Genomic DNA, 16795 nt, shown 5'->3' with positions numbered 1-16795 from the left:
TTCTTCAATCTTTAAAAAGAAAACAAAATCTTTTCATGTAATATGGCATAAGGGATATGTTTATTTTGTACATTGTTTTGAAAATGAAATATATGGTCAGAGATAACTTGATTTTTATTCACCTGTTCTAAAAATGTTATCTCTTTCAGGACAGCCACAAAACTTTTAAGTGAAAAAGTGCACTTTATAAGTCTTTGATATTTATGTGGATAAGAGCAGAGAAGGCTCATGTGAGAACTAGCCACCCAGAATATACTTTATAGGGGTCCCCAATCTATGGCCCTGTGGCTTATTTTTATATGACCCCGAGCTAAGAATGTTTTTGTTTCTTAAAGGGTTGTTTTATTAAAAACAAAAACAAAAACAAAAAAACAAAAACCCAACAAGGAATATGACAAAGAACCCCATATGGTCTGCAAAGCTGAAAATATTTTATGATCTGGCTCTTTACAAAGGAAATCTGCAGACTTTTTACACCAATGCTGTATATATTCTGGTAGTACAATTACAAGTCCAAGATAATGTTCATCTATTCCCACCACAAATGTAGTAATGTTCTAAAAAGCTATCTTCTGATGCCATTTGTCCGAATTTCCTTTTATGTTTTTCTTCATCTTCAACATCAAAGTTCATCCTATAATAAAGAAGTATGAGTTTGTAATGTAAAAATAAGGTAAAATGTAAACTCACCCACATTTTACTTTTTCAATGATACTGAATATTATTTTAATGGGTTACCCGGGAAATACAGTGTTCCTAAATGTAACAAGGGAAAAGAAAGGAATACTTCCTAGTTCTTATCTGCCCATAGCAGATACTACTAAGTATTGTGAGTCTTTTTTCTTTTCTTTTCTTTCTTTCTTTCTTTTTTTTTGAGACAGAGTCTTAAGCTGTTACCCTGGGTAGAGTGCCATGGTGGCTGGCATAGCTCACGGCAACTTACAACTCTTGGGCTCAAGTGATCCTCTTGTCTCAATTTTTCTATTTTTTAGTAGAGACAGGGTCTCGCTCTTGCTTAAGCTGGTCTGGAACCTGTGAGCTCAAGCAATCCACCCGCTTCGACCTCCCAGAGCACTAGGATTACAGGCATGAGGGTTTTTTTTTTTTCTTAATGGGGACAATCCTTGGCGGCAACTGATCTTATATAGTCATATTTGGTATGCTCTTCAATTTCAGTTATGATATTCTAGTTTATGACCCATGTTTCTTTTTTGAGTATTTAAGATAAAAGTGAAAAATTTTAAAGTACCTTGAAAACTAACATAGCCAAAACATTGGAAAAACATGCTTGTTCAGTGAAAAAATATAGATCAGGCTGGGCGTGGTGGCTTACGCTTATAATCCTAACACTTTGGGAGGCTGAGTTGGGTGCTCAGGAGTTCAAGGTCAGCCTGAGCAAGAGCATGACCCCATCTCTTTAAAAAAAAAAAAAGTCTGGGTTTAGGGTGGGTGCCTATAGTCCCCCAAAAGCCGGGTGTTAGGGCAGGTGCCTATAGTCCCAGCTATTTGGGAAGCTGAGGCAAAAGGATCAACCTGACCCTGAGCGTTCAAGGTTGCTGTGAGCTATGATGTTACAGCACTCTACCGAGGGCAACAAAGTGAGACTCTGACTCCAAAAAAAAATACAGATCAAAATTATCTCATTTCTATCTTTTAGATTTGTATAAACTAAGTTTCAAAACAGATTGTAAGGCTACCTCTACCATGTAGTTCTGAACTGCATTATAGCAGAACCATTCAAATGTGGTGCTATACAGCCTGACTTCTCTAGCCTTCTCCAGAGGCTGAGCTGTTCTTCTGCCCTTCTTATGCCTTACTGGAAAGAATCCAAGCTACCTCATATGTGATTATATTAGATTCCATTTGGAAAGCACTCTAGCAGCTCTGGACCCTTTGGTTTTGCCTTTAGGTGTGCCCTACAATAACAATGATTTACAAAAAAATGAACTCCCTTCTGAAGAATAACAGAAAAGAGATTTTACTGCTTCTTAACAGATTAAAAATTCAAAGAAGGGCCAAAACGGCTTTCAATATATTTTGACTATACAAGGAACAAAAGAAAATTTGCTGTCCAAATGTGTCATAAGGTTCAAGTTTATTTAATTCCTAGCAATTCAAAGCTTTTACATTTGAGCAAAATGACTATAGTCACTGTTTTGTACAACTTTACAGAGATATATTTCTTATACCATACAATTCCTACATTTAAGAGCCCCAGTAGTTTTTAGAATATTAAGAGCCATGCAACTATCATTGCAACATAATTGTAAAACATTTTTACACCTCCCAAAGAAACTTCTTATTACCCATTAGCAGTCACTCATATTTCTGCTCTTTTCTACCATAGCCAACCAATAATCTCGCTTCTTGTCTCTAAGGATTAGTCTATTCTGAAATTCACCTAAATAGAATCACATACTATTTGGCCTTTTGTGACTTGGCTTCATTCAGTAAACATGTTGTCGAGGTTCATCCATGTTTTAGCATGGATTAGAATGTCATTCGTTTTTATAGCAGAAAACTATTCCATTGTATGGATATACCACATTCTGTTTATCCATTCAGTAGTTCATGGACATTTAGGTTTCCATTTTTTATTAGTATGCTGTGGACTTTTGTATGTATATTTTTATATGGGCTATAGTCATTTTTTGTTAATGGGTTTACTGCCCAAATTTCTAAGCATTTAAGTGTCTCTAGGTACATTTTGACTGTCAAATTTCCCAAAGTGGAAAATTTTCAACTATCTTACTATTTTTTGAAGTTCATTTTTCTTATCTCTTGATACATGTAAGGTAAGAATAAATTTTGCTAAGATAAGAATAAATTTTGATAACTTTTGCCAAAGTCAGTTCTGGACTTAGTCCTTACCTTATTTCTCTTTTCTTGATTCTGAAGAGTTTCCAATTTTTTATTTATTAAGGCAGCAATTGCTTTTGCATCTCTGGCATTTATTTGTTCTTCCCCAAAGTTTTTCTAAAATTAAAAATGCTCTTATAATTTTTAAGAATTTAATCAAAACATAACATTTCCATCTAATTAACTTGATTGAATATGCTTTAAAGTTCTTTTGTTCTGAAAATTTAAGTGTTTGAAGTTCAAGTTTCTTCAAAGAAATAATGCTGCAAAATCATAGCCCATAATGTACCTCAAATACTAATGTTAGTGCTATGGGAATGTCAAATAATTCCTTGGAAAAAATATATTGCTGACTCCATAAACATCAAAACACCTAAATTATGTAAGATAGCCCTAGAGCACTCCAATCATTTTACTCTAATACAATGAGTAGCACTGACCAAACCTAGACTGATAATAACGAAGACAATGCATATCTCCTGGTTTTCACCTGGCCATGGCAGGAAGGTAACTAAATGCAGGGGCAAGGAACAGGTTGATATATCCAGCGCTGCTTATTTTGGATCTGGAGCTACCTGTTTGATGCTGGGGTGAACCCCTGACCCCATACTATGTGCCAAGATTTTGTTTTTGCGTGTGACTGCCCATGTAGTTCATATTTCTACTTTCGTCATCATTCTCCTTTGGTCTTCCTGTCTGGCCTACACTTCTGGATGCCACCTCTGTCAGTTTGGACCAGGGACATCTGGTTCCTAACTTTGTCTTCTGGACTTCTCTGGACCCATGGTAACATCTGTCCGAACAGCTCCCTCTATGGTAAGTTAATTCTGTGACTGTTCACTATACTGATACTTCTCTAATACCATTCTACCTGAGTAAGGTCACTATTTATGTCATCCATTTCTCAGTTCTGGAAAGTGTGAAACAGAGCTGTTGATTCCAAAGGAATGAAGACTCAGGCCTTAATCGCCACTGAGTTCTGCTTTCTTAAGACAGACAAATTAAGAACCCTCACTGAAAAATCTAGATGTGTGATAATTCCGAATTTCTGAAATTTATCACCTAATTTCTTTATTTAGTTCTAATTCAAAATGTAACTATCAATAAACATCAGAGTTTTTTTTTATTTTTTGAGACAGGCTCACTATGTAGCCCTCTGTGGAGTACAGTGGCGTCACAACTCACAGTAACCTCAAACTCCTGGGCTTAAGCAATTCTCTTGCCTCAGACTCCCAAGTAGCTGGGACTACCGGTGCCTGCCATAACACCTGGCTATTTTTTGGTAGGAGTTGTTATTGTTGTTTTAGTAGGTCTGGGCCAGGCTAGAACTCGCCACCCTCACTGTATGTGGCTGGCGCCCTACTCACTAAGCTATGGGCACGGAGCATAAACATCAAATCTTAACCTGATATTTTCCCTGAAACAGTATAAAATATTTAAAATTATTTATTTTGAATATTAGAGTTCATGACAAATATTTTAGTTTATCACAGCTCTTTTTCTCCTCAAGGAAGTAAGCTCATTACTTTAAAACTTAGTAGTGTAAAGCATTTTGAGTAGAAATATGGTAAGTAAATATTCCAGGCAGTGGTGTGTATTACAGGGTATTCTTAGGGACCTTAATAGTTACTATAAGCATGAAATATTGCTTTCACTATTTTGTTGTTGTTGTTTGGCTGGCCACATCATTAAGACTCAATTGAGAATTGTGTTATCAGCTGCATTCCAGGCAGAGTACCATCCGTTTACTTAAGACCATTCAAGTTTGTTCTCATCATTTTAGGTTTTAATGATCATTTATTACCATTTGTTTGGCTCTTCCATTAATTGTACTTCTTCAGCATTTACCTATTAATAGTTAGGATTATCTTTTCAAGCCTACCTTTAGATAGAAATTACTACTTTTTTGTTGCTAAGTGACATTAAAAGGTATGTAATTTTCTTACTCTTTCTAGGATCCTTACCAAACTATGCAATCTCCTTAGTTCCCCTTCATTTTTTGGGTTTTTATTCTAATTAAAAGAATCATGCGTGGCTTGGTGCCTGTACCTCAGTGGTTAGGGTGCCAGCCACATACACCAGAGCTGGCGGGTTCGAATCCAGCCTGGGCCTGCCAAACAAGACAATTATAACCAAAAAATAGCCCGGTGTTGTGGTGGGTGCCTGTAGTCCAGATACTTGGGAGGCTGAGGCAAAAGAATCGCTTAAGCACAAGAGTTTGAAGTTGCTGTGAGCTGTGATGCCATGGCACTCTACCCAGGGTGACAAAGTGAGACTCTGTCTCAAAAAACAAACAAACAAAAAAAAATGCCTGATTGCTTTTTGCATATTCATTTTCTTCTCATTCACTTTTCTACAAACCAGGTATAAGACAAATACCAGTTCTTCCTGAAATCTCTTCTTACCCATTCTTTAAAACGATACCACAGTTATATTGTCAAAAAGTCTTACATTGGGAAGATAGCAAAGGACACTAGTATCAATGACCATAAATAGAGGTTATCTCAATTTTGTTATCACCACTGGAAAATTTCTAAATTTTTTAACTAAAAAAAAAGCTTGGTGCCCTCAAAGTAATTATGACTGACCCAAGGAACTTATCTTTTATTCTAGAGTCTAAACCCACTAATATTCTTCACAATAAATGCTCAAATGCTAAGGCTATGTAAAAGACAAATTTTAAAAGTACAGGTTAAGTATCTCCAATTAAAAAATCTGAAATGTTCTAAAATCCTAACTTTTTGACACTAACTTGACACTCACTGGATCATTTTTGATTTTTCTTCTTTTTATTGAGACTCACTCTATTACTTCAGGCTAGAGTGCCAGAGTGTCAGCTCAGCTCATAGAAACCTCAAACTCTTGGGTTCTAGCAAGCCTCCTGCCTAGCCTCCTGAGTAACTGGGACTATAGGCACCTGCCATAATGCCCAGCTAATTTTTCTATTTTTAGCAGAGATGGGGTCTTGTTCTTGTTGGTCTTGAACTGAAGGGAAGGGTTCCACCTGCCTCGGCCTCCTGTGGTTACAGGTGTGAGTCACTGTGCCTCGCTGCATTTTGGATTTTCAAAATGCAGACCCAGTTCAGTATAATGCAAATATTCCAAAATCTGAAAAAGCCCGAAACAGTATTGGTCCCGAACATTTTGAATAAGAGTTACACAACCTGTAACATGTACTCATTCTATAAAAAGTGGGAAATACAAAATTTCACAGAAATTACCTTGAATCCCACCACTCAAAGACAACCACTAATACTGTGTCTCTTTCCAGTAGTTTTCATTAGTATAAAAATTTTAAGGCAACTGAGAATATAATAACCATAAGACAGAAAACCCTTTTAAGAATACTTGACATACATAAGTAAAAAGAAGACTGTATCAGGAATATGCAATAATATAAAGACCTTGGCTTGCTAAGGGAAGGGAGACAGAGGAAAGCCTGTACATACCTTTGTTCTTTCATAGAAATAAAATTTAACAGTTGGATAGGCTCTGATCCCAGCTTTTTGGCATATCTGGGCATAAGCCTGACAATCTACTTTTCCGGCTTTCACTTTTCCTTTAATCATCTGAAAAAAGAAAAATATAGGTTGTTTTTCTCTCTTCACATGAACTGTTTTGACCATCACAAAGGAATGATATAAAACACATCAAATCTTAATATATTAAGGATTTTTTAGTTAAAAACTTTAGTTTTAATCCTTCCTATTTGAACAAGATTGTTTCCGAATTCTGCCTGGCCCTTTAATCGCTAGCATCACCCCTCCAATAGCAAATAAACTCTTCATCTTATTAAGAAAACTGAGAAGCTTTACCCTGAACTACCTCAACTTCTTTCGGCTACCTAGACCTTGCCCATCATATCAAAAACATCTGTTTCTGTCTTTATTCTTTTTCCTTTCTTTGGTCTTATGTGCAATGCTAACACTTTCTGGTGATGGCTTTCTTTTCAGTGCATATACATATCACAAAAAGGTGCGACCTTAACCTAATGTACACAATGCAATGGTACATTTCAAAACTATTAAGAGTAGAGTGTTAATATCTTACCACAACAAATAAGTGAGGTTATGGCTATGTTAGTTTGATGTAAACATTCCACATTGTATATTAAACCAGCACATTGTACCCCAGAAGTGCATTAATGTACACAATTATGATATAAGAAAAGATTTCTTTCTGGATTGCAATGGATCCTCTAGCCACCATCCTGCTTTTTTTTTTTTTTTTTTTGAATAGCAGTCTACTCTTTCATCACTTCATCACCTACTTCTTTGGCAATAAATTTTAATCTAGCTTCAGTTCTTGTTGCTCCTTCCCCTAAAACTGATTAGTTCAACAGTGACCTCCACTTGACCAAACTGAGCGGATACCCAAGTGGTGGACCACTCCCTTCTCTTTTCTTTCTTGGTATTTTTCACTATTCTCTCTTGGCTTCTTTATCACTCTGGTTATTCTTCCTTTTTACAGTAAGAGATTTTTTTTTTTTTTAAACTTCTGTAATTTTTTTTATTTTTGCGGTTTTTGGCCTGGGCTGGGTTTTAACACACCACCTCTGGCATATGGGGCCGGTCCCCTGCTCCTTTGAGTCACAGGCACCGCCCAGAGAAGAACTTCTTTCTTTAGATTTAATTCCCCCTCAAGTTGTAATACTCAGTCAGAATTCCTCCTTTGGTCAATAATCTTTTTACTGTGAACGGTCTCCCCGGCTGATTTTATATATTCATGTGCTGATATACCCTTATCTCCCTTTGATTTCATATTTGACTATGTGTTGGTTTCTTTTAGGTGGATGTCTCATAAGTACCTCCAATCTAACATGTCTAAAGTTAATCCTTTCTCCTTCACTTACTCTTTCTCCTGCCTTACTCTCAGTTCAAGCCAGAAATTAAGCTCACCTTTTCCTCATCTATCACAATCAAACATTAAATTTTATTTGTTCCCTTCTATCACTACTGCCCTAATCCTGGTTCAAGTTATCCTTTCTCACTTCAGGGCAATTAAAACATCTTTGCTATTTCTAATTTGGTCCCTAAAGCAGGAGTTCACCAAAAGACAGAGTGCTGGGACACTAGCAAAGCTGTGCATATTCTGAAGGAGGTATTCAGGCAGACATACTAATACTGAAGGAAAAAGAAATGTAGAAATATTACTTTAATAAGCTTTATGTCATTTACAAAATGTTTAATGTATTTACTTATTAGGTGACATCATATTGTTCTCAAACATCTTTCTCTATCATGAATTTGATTCTCCCATGTTCTAGCTTTATTCTAATTTCATTATAGCAATTATCCTGTTGTATTATGCATATTTATTTGCATGTTATCATTCTACTAGGTTAAAATCTCCTAAGGAGATAGAATTTCTACCTTTTCGTCTTTGTGGCCCCAGACCCTACAATAATGCATTTGATGCTTAGGATCTGCTGCATTTTTTTTATGTTTCAAAATTTCTGGCTAGTTGTAAAACAAAGTTCCATCACAAAGTTTATAACTAAGTCTCCAGTGTATAAAGAATAAGGTAGTAAAAAATTTTGTTATGTTTTTTTTCTGTAATAATTCTAAAAGTAAGTAAGAACAAATGTCTTATTTGAAGGACCAGTCAGTAACTAAAATCTCTTACAGCAACAGAAGCTTTGAAGTTTTGCTGCTAAAAAATCCCCATGGTTTGGCATGCTCAATTTTTATTTTGGACTGGTGGAACTGGGGAACTTTCTGATGCTAATTAGTGTTTGATACTGCCAGTTGTAAGAGTTCCTTGAGTTATGCAGGCAAGGAAGCTAGCAATCTGGATTAGATCATTAATAGGACTGTGAGGACAAGAAATACCCAAGAAACGTTATACTGCTAGCACATCATCAGTATAATTGTATGTGAGCATTTACTGACCTAGGCATTGGAGATATAAAGATAAGTAAGACATAGACCTTGCCCTCAAGAAGCTCAGTCTTAGGAATAGACAGCTATGTAAAGGAATAACTAATGTGCATTTTATCAGTACACTGATTGGGTATAAAGTTATCAAGGTGACACCGATTAACTGAGAAGGGCACAGAATATAGAAGTGCCAACAGAGCTGAGTTTTATAGGAAGAAAACTACAGATGACCAAGGTAAGGACAGGGAATTTTAGAAAGCACATGCAGCCAGTAAATGATGGGTGTTCAGAGAACCTGGAGTACTTCACTGTACCTGGACTGTAAAATATGAAGTGGGTGACAGCTCATATCAAAGACTGAAGTCAATGGATGCATATCAAGCTATAAGCCAGAGAGAACAATTATTTTAGAAAGAGCACCAGAGCAGCACTATAAAAGGGAGGCTGGGCAGGATGAGACTATAGCTGACCTTGAACAACATGGGCTTGACTTACACAGCCCATTTATACATAGATGTGTTTCTTTTCATTTTTAAGTTGTTGGGGATTCATTGAGGGTACGAAGAACCAGGTTATAGTGATTGCATTTGTTAAAGTCCCTCAACCCAGGATGAAAAACATAGTATTCATGAGATGCAAAACCTGCATATAAAGAGGGCCAACTTTTTGTATTCATGGGTTCTACAGGGCCAACTCTGGAAATTACATATGCTGGATTCTAGCCAAGGTAGTGTGGTCCTAGAATCAATCCCCTGCACATACTGAAGGATGTCTGTAGTTAAAAGGTAAATATAAGTCTAGATGTGAGGTTTGAACAGACTAGCAGTAGAGAGGGCGAGCAGATGACATTTAAAAGACATTTAGGAGATAGAACTGATAGGATCTAGTGCAGGGGTCCTCAAACTATGGCCCATGGGCCACATGCGGCGGTGTGAATTGTATTTGTTCCCATTTTGTTTTTTACTTCAAAATAAGATATGTGCAGTGTGCATAGGAATTTGTTCATAGTTTTTTTTTTTTTAAACTATAGTCTGGCCCTCCAATAGTCTGAGGGACAGTGAATTAGCCCCCTGTTTAAAAAGTTTGAGGATGCCTGATCTAGAGATTGCTTAGAGGGCAGCGGAGTCCTGGTGGTAGTAGGGAGGGAAAGTAGGAAATGAGTGAGAAGTAAAGTTTCTGGCTTTTATAGCTAGGTAGATGATGTCAACCAAAATAGGGAAGATGTTAGCTAAAACCTTTAATAAAGAAAGGAGAAACCAACTGCAAAGATTAGTCATATAAACGGATTAGCTTTTTTAAAATTCAGAAGAAAATTTTAAGAAAAAAATTAATATGTGGTAAATATCATTCTTGTCTATTACAAAAACATGCATGTGACTACAACTTATTTAAGTAGAAAGGTAAGACTTACCCTAGCCAGGAGCTCAAACTCTGGAGCAAAATTTTGGCAAGGTCCACACCAAGGAGCATAAAAGTCAACCACCCAGTGATTTTTCCCTTGTAAAACTTTCTCATTGAAAGTCTGAGGTGTTAGACCTACAGACACTTGAGGTAAAAATCTGCAGCAAGGAATCAAAATAATTTTTAAATATACAAAACCATACCAAACATCTAAAATGTAATAATACTGCACCACTTTCTAAGTTAAAAATAACTTAAAAGCACAGACCTATTTCATTAAATATAATCCTTTACTAAGGAGTTTCGAACCTTAACCCATCGCAAACTTAACTGTTTCATAAAAGGTAAATAAATAGCTTTGAATCTATTTTATATTCCTTAAAATAAGACATATTTTAATTACTTACCCTAGACCCCAGATTCTTAGGGAATAAGCATCTCTATTCCAACCATTATAACTACTGGAAGAAGAAAAAAAACGTGAAGTTGTAACAGGATTTTTTATTATTTGGTACATTCAGACAACATTTCATTGTAGTAATTTAAAAAAATCAAAATATTGCAAAAACCCTACACTTCACATAGTATTTCTCTTCTCAGACACACTTAGCTACAAATACTGTTATGTGGCTTCACAAATGTATTTTCTCTAGTCTTGATACTCTGTGGTGCTCCACATAGATCAGAATGCCCAGCTGTCTGCTGGATTTCTCCTACAGGCCTAGGAGAAGTGTACGACTCAGTGTCTGAAGCTTTCATTTCTGAATCTTTATTTAAATTACTGCCTGTCAAACTCATCCACTTTTAATGACCCATGGCAAAATCTGCCTCAAAGATGCAGCCTTTTGTGTTTCCTCATAGTTATGATCTTTACCTCTTTTGAGATCTGTGGCCATTTTTACTTTAATTACATTCATCATATTCTACCTTACATTTAAGCTTTCTACCTGAAATACCACATGGTGATATAGAAACAGCACAGGCACTGCGACAGACCTGGCTTAAAGCCCCAGGTTCAAACCTTAGGAGCTGTTGACTTGGGAAAGTAATCTTAGGTCTAAGAGTCAGAGTTTCTCTGTGATAGGAGTAAGAGTAATAATTCCTACTTTACAGAGTTTGTGAGAACTAGCAAAAAGAATGTGAGTAAAACATCTAGGTTGGTAACTGAAACCAAATAAGTACTTAATAAATGTTGGCTTTTCCTCTCATCTTCTTAACTGCGCTGTAAGACTGATTTAACAAGACTTTTTCTCTTTTCATCTCTTGCCTGAAGATGAAGCTCATTAACATACCATCCGTTGGGGCGGCGCCTGTGGCTCAAGGGGTAGGGCGCTGGTCCCATATGCCAGAGGTGGCGGGTTCAAACCCAGCCCCGGCCAAAACAAAAAGAAAATAAGAAAAACATACCATCCGTTGGCCACTAATATTTGTTGGGTTAACTTTTATGTAGTTAGGATAACTCAAATGTTAACTGTCTAAACGATTATAATATCTCCAAATTTGAGAGAATACTTACTGATACTGATAAGCTTTATTTGATTTTGGGGGAAAAAACCTTATCTCAGGGTATCTCCGAACATTTTCTTGGGCACAAAAAGAATGATACTGTTGGCAGTCTATGCTGCCCACATTGATCAGCCCAGTTAATGTCTGTAAAAGAAAGATCAATATATTAAAGTGATTAGAATAAAACTACCTCCATTACTTTTATGATTTGAAATCTAGTTTTGTAATTAAGAACTTACTATAATCATTGCAGATTGAACAGCTGATTTCATTCATCTATCATGGGAAAAATTACATCTTTCTGAACTTCAGTGTCATTGAAAAGAGCACAAAAATATATAACCTTAAATGTTAAGGTACTAGAAATCACAGCTATTTTTTCCTTAAGTCCCACAAAACTGTAAGGAAATGATATCTTTTTTTTTTTTTTTTTGTGACAGCCTCAAGCTGTCGCCTTTGGTAGAGTGCTGCAGTGTCACAGCTCACAGCAACCTTCAACTCTTGGGCTTAAGTGATTCTCTTGCCTCAGCCTCCCAAGTAGCTGGGATTACAGGTGCCCACCACAATGCCCAGCTATTTTTTGGTTGTAGTTGTCACTGTTGTTTGGTGGGCCCAGGCTGGATTTGAACCTGTCAGCTCCAGCGTATGTGGCTGGTGCCTTAGCTGCTTGAGCTACAGACGCTGAGCCAGGAAATGATATCTCCAAAGCTGTAAAAGTAAAGCAGTAAAAAAAAAATTTACACAGAAAATGAAAGGGGATCTTTGGGTTGATGTTGGTAAAAATTTAGTCAACATGCCACTCACACACACGGCAGCTATTCTGTATCACTATGTACCAGAGTTGGAGTTCAGGTGATATGATCAGACCTGCCATTGTGTAATAAGCTAATTGTGGATTCATTCATCTCAGTTTCAAAACAATTTTGTTAAACGTTCTTATTAAATGTTAGAATTTAAAACAAACTATTTTACTTTACCCGGGCCATTCTTTTCCATTCTGGCATTAAGACTTGACAGGGATGACACCATGGAGAATAAAAATCAACCATCCAGACTTCATTATGTTTTCTGTGTGTAACTAGTTCATTGAAAGTGGTGGGTGTAAGGGAGACCACTGACGGATTCATAAGATCCTAAAAAAAAGTATGGGTTCTATTGTAAGTATATACATAAAAAAGAGTTGTTCCTATATTCTTGGCAAATAGTTGGTACAGGCTGAGGATCCCTTATCCAAAATGCTTGGGATCAGAAGTATTTTGGATTTTGAAATATTTCCATATGCATAATATTTGCATATACATATCCTGGGGATGGAACTCAAGTCTAAATGTGAAATTCATTTATTTCATAATACATCTTATACACATAGTCTTAAAGTAATTTCAAAAACTTTTTAAAAATTTTGTGCATGAAACCCGGTTTATCTTAAGTATTTGTGGAATTTTCTACTTGTGGTATCATGTTGGCATTCAGATTCAGATTTTGGAGCATTTTAAGATTTTGGATTTCTGGATTAGAGATGCTCAACCTTTAGAAAGTTCCTGTTTTTGGAAATCAGAAGATGCTTATGGATACATAATACTTAAAGGAAATCTACAATGAATTATTAAAAAAAGGAAAATAGTCCCTATTTTTTAAGCTAAGATTTTGCCCATCAGTTTTCCTTTTCTCTACAGTATCACTCAAATCATAGGTAGAGAAAAGAGGTGACTTTAAGATGACAAGGAGATAACATAATAGTTTCATCAAGAGCTGCACCGGATATCTATATAAGGCCATATAGTTCTAGAACAAAGAATGATTGATTTGGAATGACCCTTTAAATACTAATGGAAAGCCTACTATCTCATTTTTCTGACACTCTGGAGATAATGCACAACATCTCTATAGATCACTTGTTCTAAATATTTTAACAAAAGATAATAAAGAGGTTAGTTTCACTGGTAAAACAAAGTAACGCAAAACATTACTTTGGAGTAGGAGGAACAGATGAGTAGGAAAGAGCAGGATAGTCACTTAAAAACAATGATAAACTTGAATTTTTCATCTATTTTAGGGGGTTCCTTGTAAGTGTTTCAGTCAATACTATTACTAGAACAAGAGGCTACAAATGCAGGGCATTTCTATTTTCAGAGAAAACAAGGCAAGCGGGTGATAAGGTTTATGTGAAAAAATGATAGCATACATTCAACAGTTTTGTTTTTTTTTTTTTTTACTATGTACAAGGCACTATACCAGATAACATATGAAACATTTATTCTCAGAGTTTACAGACAAGTATATACAATGAGGTCTGACAACTGAGTTCACAAACTCATCCTAGAAAGTGCTACACATCTCATTCATGAAAATCATGACAGTTACTTTTGAGGTGCTCCCTTGGGAAGGAACACACTGACATTAGTGACTAGATCACCCTTCAAAACAATTCTGTAACTTTTTCTGGAATGGCCAACTGAGCTGTTATATTATTCTTGATGTTCTGAATGTCATTAAAATGTCTTCCTTTCAGTATTTCCTTTATCTTTGGGTCATTGGGGGCCAGATGAGGTGAGTAGGGAGAATGTTCCAATACAGTTATTTGTTTATTGCCTAAAAATTCCCTCACAGTGCTGTGTGAGCTGATATGCTGTCATGATGAAAGAGTCACAAGTTGGCTAAAAATTCAAGTTGTTCTCATGTTTTTCACAGTTTTTCAGCACTTCCAAATAGTAAACTTGGTTAACCTGTTTGTCCAGTCAAAATCATTGTTTTGACTCTTGATCTGGACTGGTATGTTTACTTGGTTTGCAAAGCTTCTTAAAGTCAGATGATGACACACACAGCTTGATAAATTTTTGCTATGTTTTCATCAGTTCTGCTTATTACTGGCTGCCCTGACCTCTCTTCATTAGTGACATTTTCTCTCCCCTTAGAAAAAAATTATTTATTTATTGTTTTTTTTTTTTTTTTTTTTTTTGAGACAGTCTCACTTTGTCATCCTCAGTAGACTGCTATGGTGTCACAGCTCTCAACAACCTCAAACTCCTGGGCTTAAGCGATTCTCTTGCTTCAGTCTCCCAAGTAGCTGAGTCTATAGATGCCCGCCACAATGCGTGGCTATTTTTAGAGATGAGGTCTTGCTCTGGCTCAGGCTGGTCTCAAACGTGTGAGCTCAGGCAATCTACTCTCCTGAGTTTCCCAAGTGCTGGGATTACAGGCGTTGCGCCACTGTGCCCAGCCTTCAAAAAACGTTTAATCCATTTGTGTACTACCATTTTGCTCATGGCACAATCCCCATAAACTTGGGCTAATATGTCCCTGATTTCACTTCCACCCTTGCCAAGTTTAACAAGAAACTTAATGTTTGTTCATTTCTCTAATTCAAACTCCAATATTATGCTGGCACACAAAAACATGCGACAGTGAATGTGACTAGTAAGACACTGCCACATGTCAACATGGTCATAGCTGTGAGACACTGATATACCAAGGTTATGAAACCTTACTGAGTTGTTTGTACAGTGCTGGCAATGTAAGTGTACAGCGGCAAATTCTCAAACTTAACTGTCAGACCTCATAGAGTAAAACATTAGAAAAATTAAACATTTTCTTGTCAAAAACTAGTTTTCAAATGAAAAGAATAAATCCCATTATTAAACATTTTTATATTCATAGCGTGTTCATATAAATAGAAGTATTTCTAGCTATGGACTATGATTTGAAATACCTCTATGAACTCCAAGATCTGTTCAGCAGAGTGATGTCCTTCATACTCATGAATGTGGGACTGGTTGAATACCACTGTTGTTGGATAAGCCTGAATGTTATACTGTTAGGAAGGAGAATACAAATTAAAGATTTATTTTGCCTATTTGTTTAAAATTTATAACTAGCTTGGCTTTAAACAACAACAAGATTAAAATACTCATTTTTAAATTGCAGGTGTCAGAAAAATTTTCATCTAGCCAGATTTATCAAAGAAGATAGATTCTTGGTGATGAATACTGATAAATACCTGATCCTTATTTATACACTCCATTAGTTATGAAAACCATAGGCATGAAATCATTGAGAAGTGAGCATGAGTTATTAATACGTACTTGGTCACTTTTTATTTACTCTTGAACGAAGGTAAGAAGAGGCTGTAAAGAGCAGGCTTTAGTCTTTTTTAAAAACCATAATAAATGCTCTAATTTTCTAAAAGTAGATGATCAAGGACATAAAATGTCAAGAATAAAGAAATAATATGTACATGACTATAGGTTAAAGAATTATGAATCATGCCCTAAGAATGTGGTCACTCTTTATTCTATATTCAAGATATCCTACATAGTACAAAATACTTAATTTCCTCAGAATTTGTATGGAAACCAATGTAGGAAGCATCTCTCTAAAGCTTTTATTTTTTAAAAAGTTACAAAGAAATCCCTGTCTGTGGATTTGCTATAGCTGAACTCTTAAAATTGAAAAACACTCTTTAGCAAATTGGAATCTTTGAGATACAAAATTTTTTTTCTAAAATTATCAAAGATTTGCAAAATATGTATAAATTCAAATAATTCATTAGGTTAACAAAGCAATCATAACTAAAATTTAGCAAGTGCTTACTGTGTGTCAAGCAGTAGTTAGCACTTAACATAGTTTCTTTTTTATTCCTCACAACAAATTTACTTAGTAGTTAAAATTGTAAAACCCACTTTATAAATTAGGAAACTTGAGTTAATGAGAGCTAAGTGACTTGGTCAAGGTCAGCCAATTGGTGTGTGGTAAATCCTAACCTTTATTCTAAGTGAATCTGACACCATAGTTTCAAAACCTTATATATATGTAATGAGTTGAATATTGAGAATATTTAACATCTAGTTTTAAATATTTAATATTTGAAATCTAAAGGAATTCAAATTAAATAGTTCTATATATTTGGCATTTCTTTTCAAAGTTACATATAAGACTCTCAAAACTATACAAACTGAGTTCCAACAGGAAAAAAAGTTACAAACTAATCTTACAGAGTTTTCAAGTTTATGATTTTGTGTTGGGCCACACACTCAGCCATCCTGGCCATGTGAGGCCTGTGGGCTGGATACTCATAGTCTATAGTAGTCCCCTGTGTGACTGGATAATTTATTCATATAGTTGTGAATATGAGATTAATAAATTTTCATTTG

At 35.7% G+C, this 16795-nt stretch overlaps 1 protein-coding gene across 3 annotated transcripts in view; it reads right to left on the bottom strand.

Moving 5' to 3' along the window:
• Nucleotides 1-355: 355 nt before the first annotated feature.
• The window catches only part of DNAJC10 (DnaJ heat shock protein family (Hsp40) member C10), a 49051-nt gene continuing 32611 nt past the window's right edge, over nt 356-16795 (bottom strand). For 2 of the 3 annotated variants that reach the window (XM_053597581.1, XM_053597580.1), the window contains exons 17-24: nt 15355-15456; nt 12623-12778; nt 11656-11789; nt 10547-10600; nt 10150-10297; nt 6309-6428; nt 2872-2976; nt 356-634 (exon numbers count right to left, since the gene is read on the bottom strand). In XM_053597581.1, coding sequence (XP_053453556.1) covers nt 623-634; nt 2872-2976; nt 6309-6428; nt 10150-10297; nt 10547-10600; nt 11656-11789; nt 12623-12778; nt 15355-15456 — 831 coding nt within the window. In that variant the 3' untranslated portion in view covers nt 356-622. The remainder of the gene's footprint in view (nt 635-2871; nt 2977-6308; nt 6429-10149; nt 10298-10546; nt 10601-11655; nt 11790-12622; nt 12779-15354; nt 15457-16795) is intronic. The other variant, XM_053597582.1, reaches the window with a different exon arrangement.

The sequence above is a fragment of the Nycticebus coucang genome, chromosome 7 (genome assembly GCF_027406575.1).
Source record: "Nycticebus coucang isolate mNycCou1 chromosome 7, mNycCou1.pri, whole genome shotgun sequence".
NCBI classification, from domain to species: domain Eukaryota; kingdom Metazoa; phylum Chordata; class Mammalia; order Primates; family Lorisidae; genus Nycticebus; species Nycticebus coucang.
The sequence above is the reverse complement of the archived record's forward strand: the minus strand, read 5'-3'. Positions and strand labels throughout refer to the sequence as shown.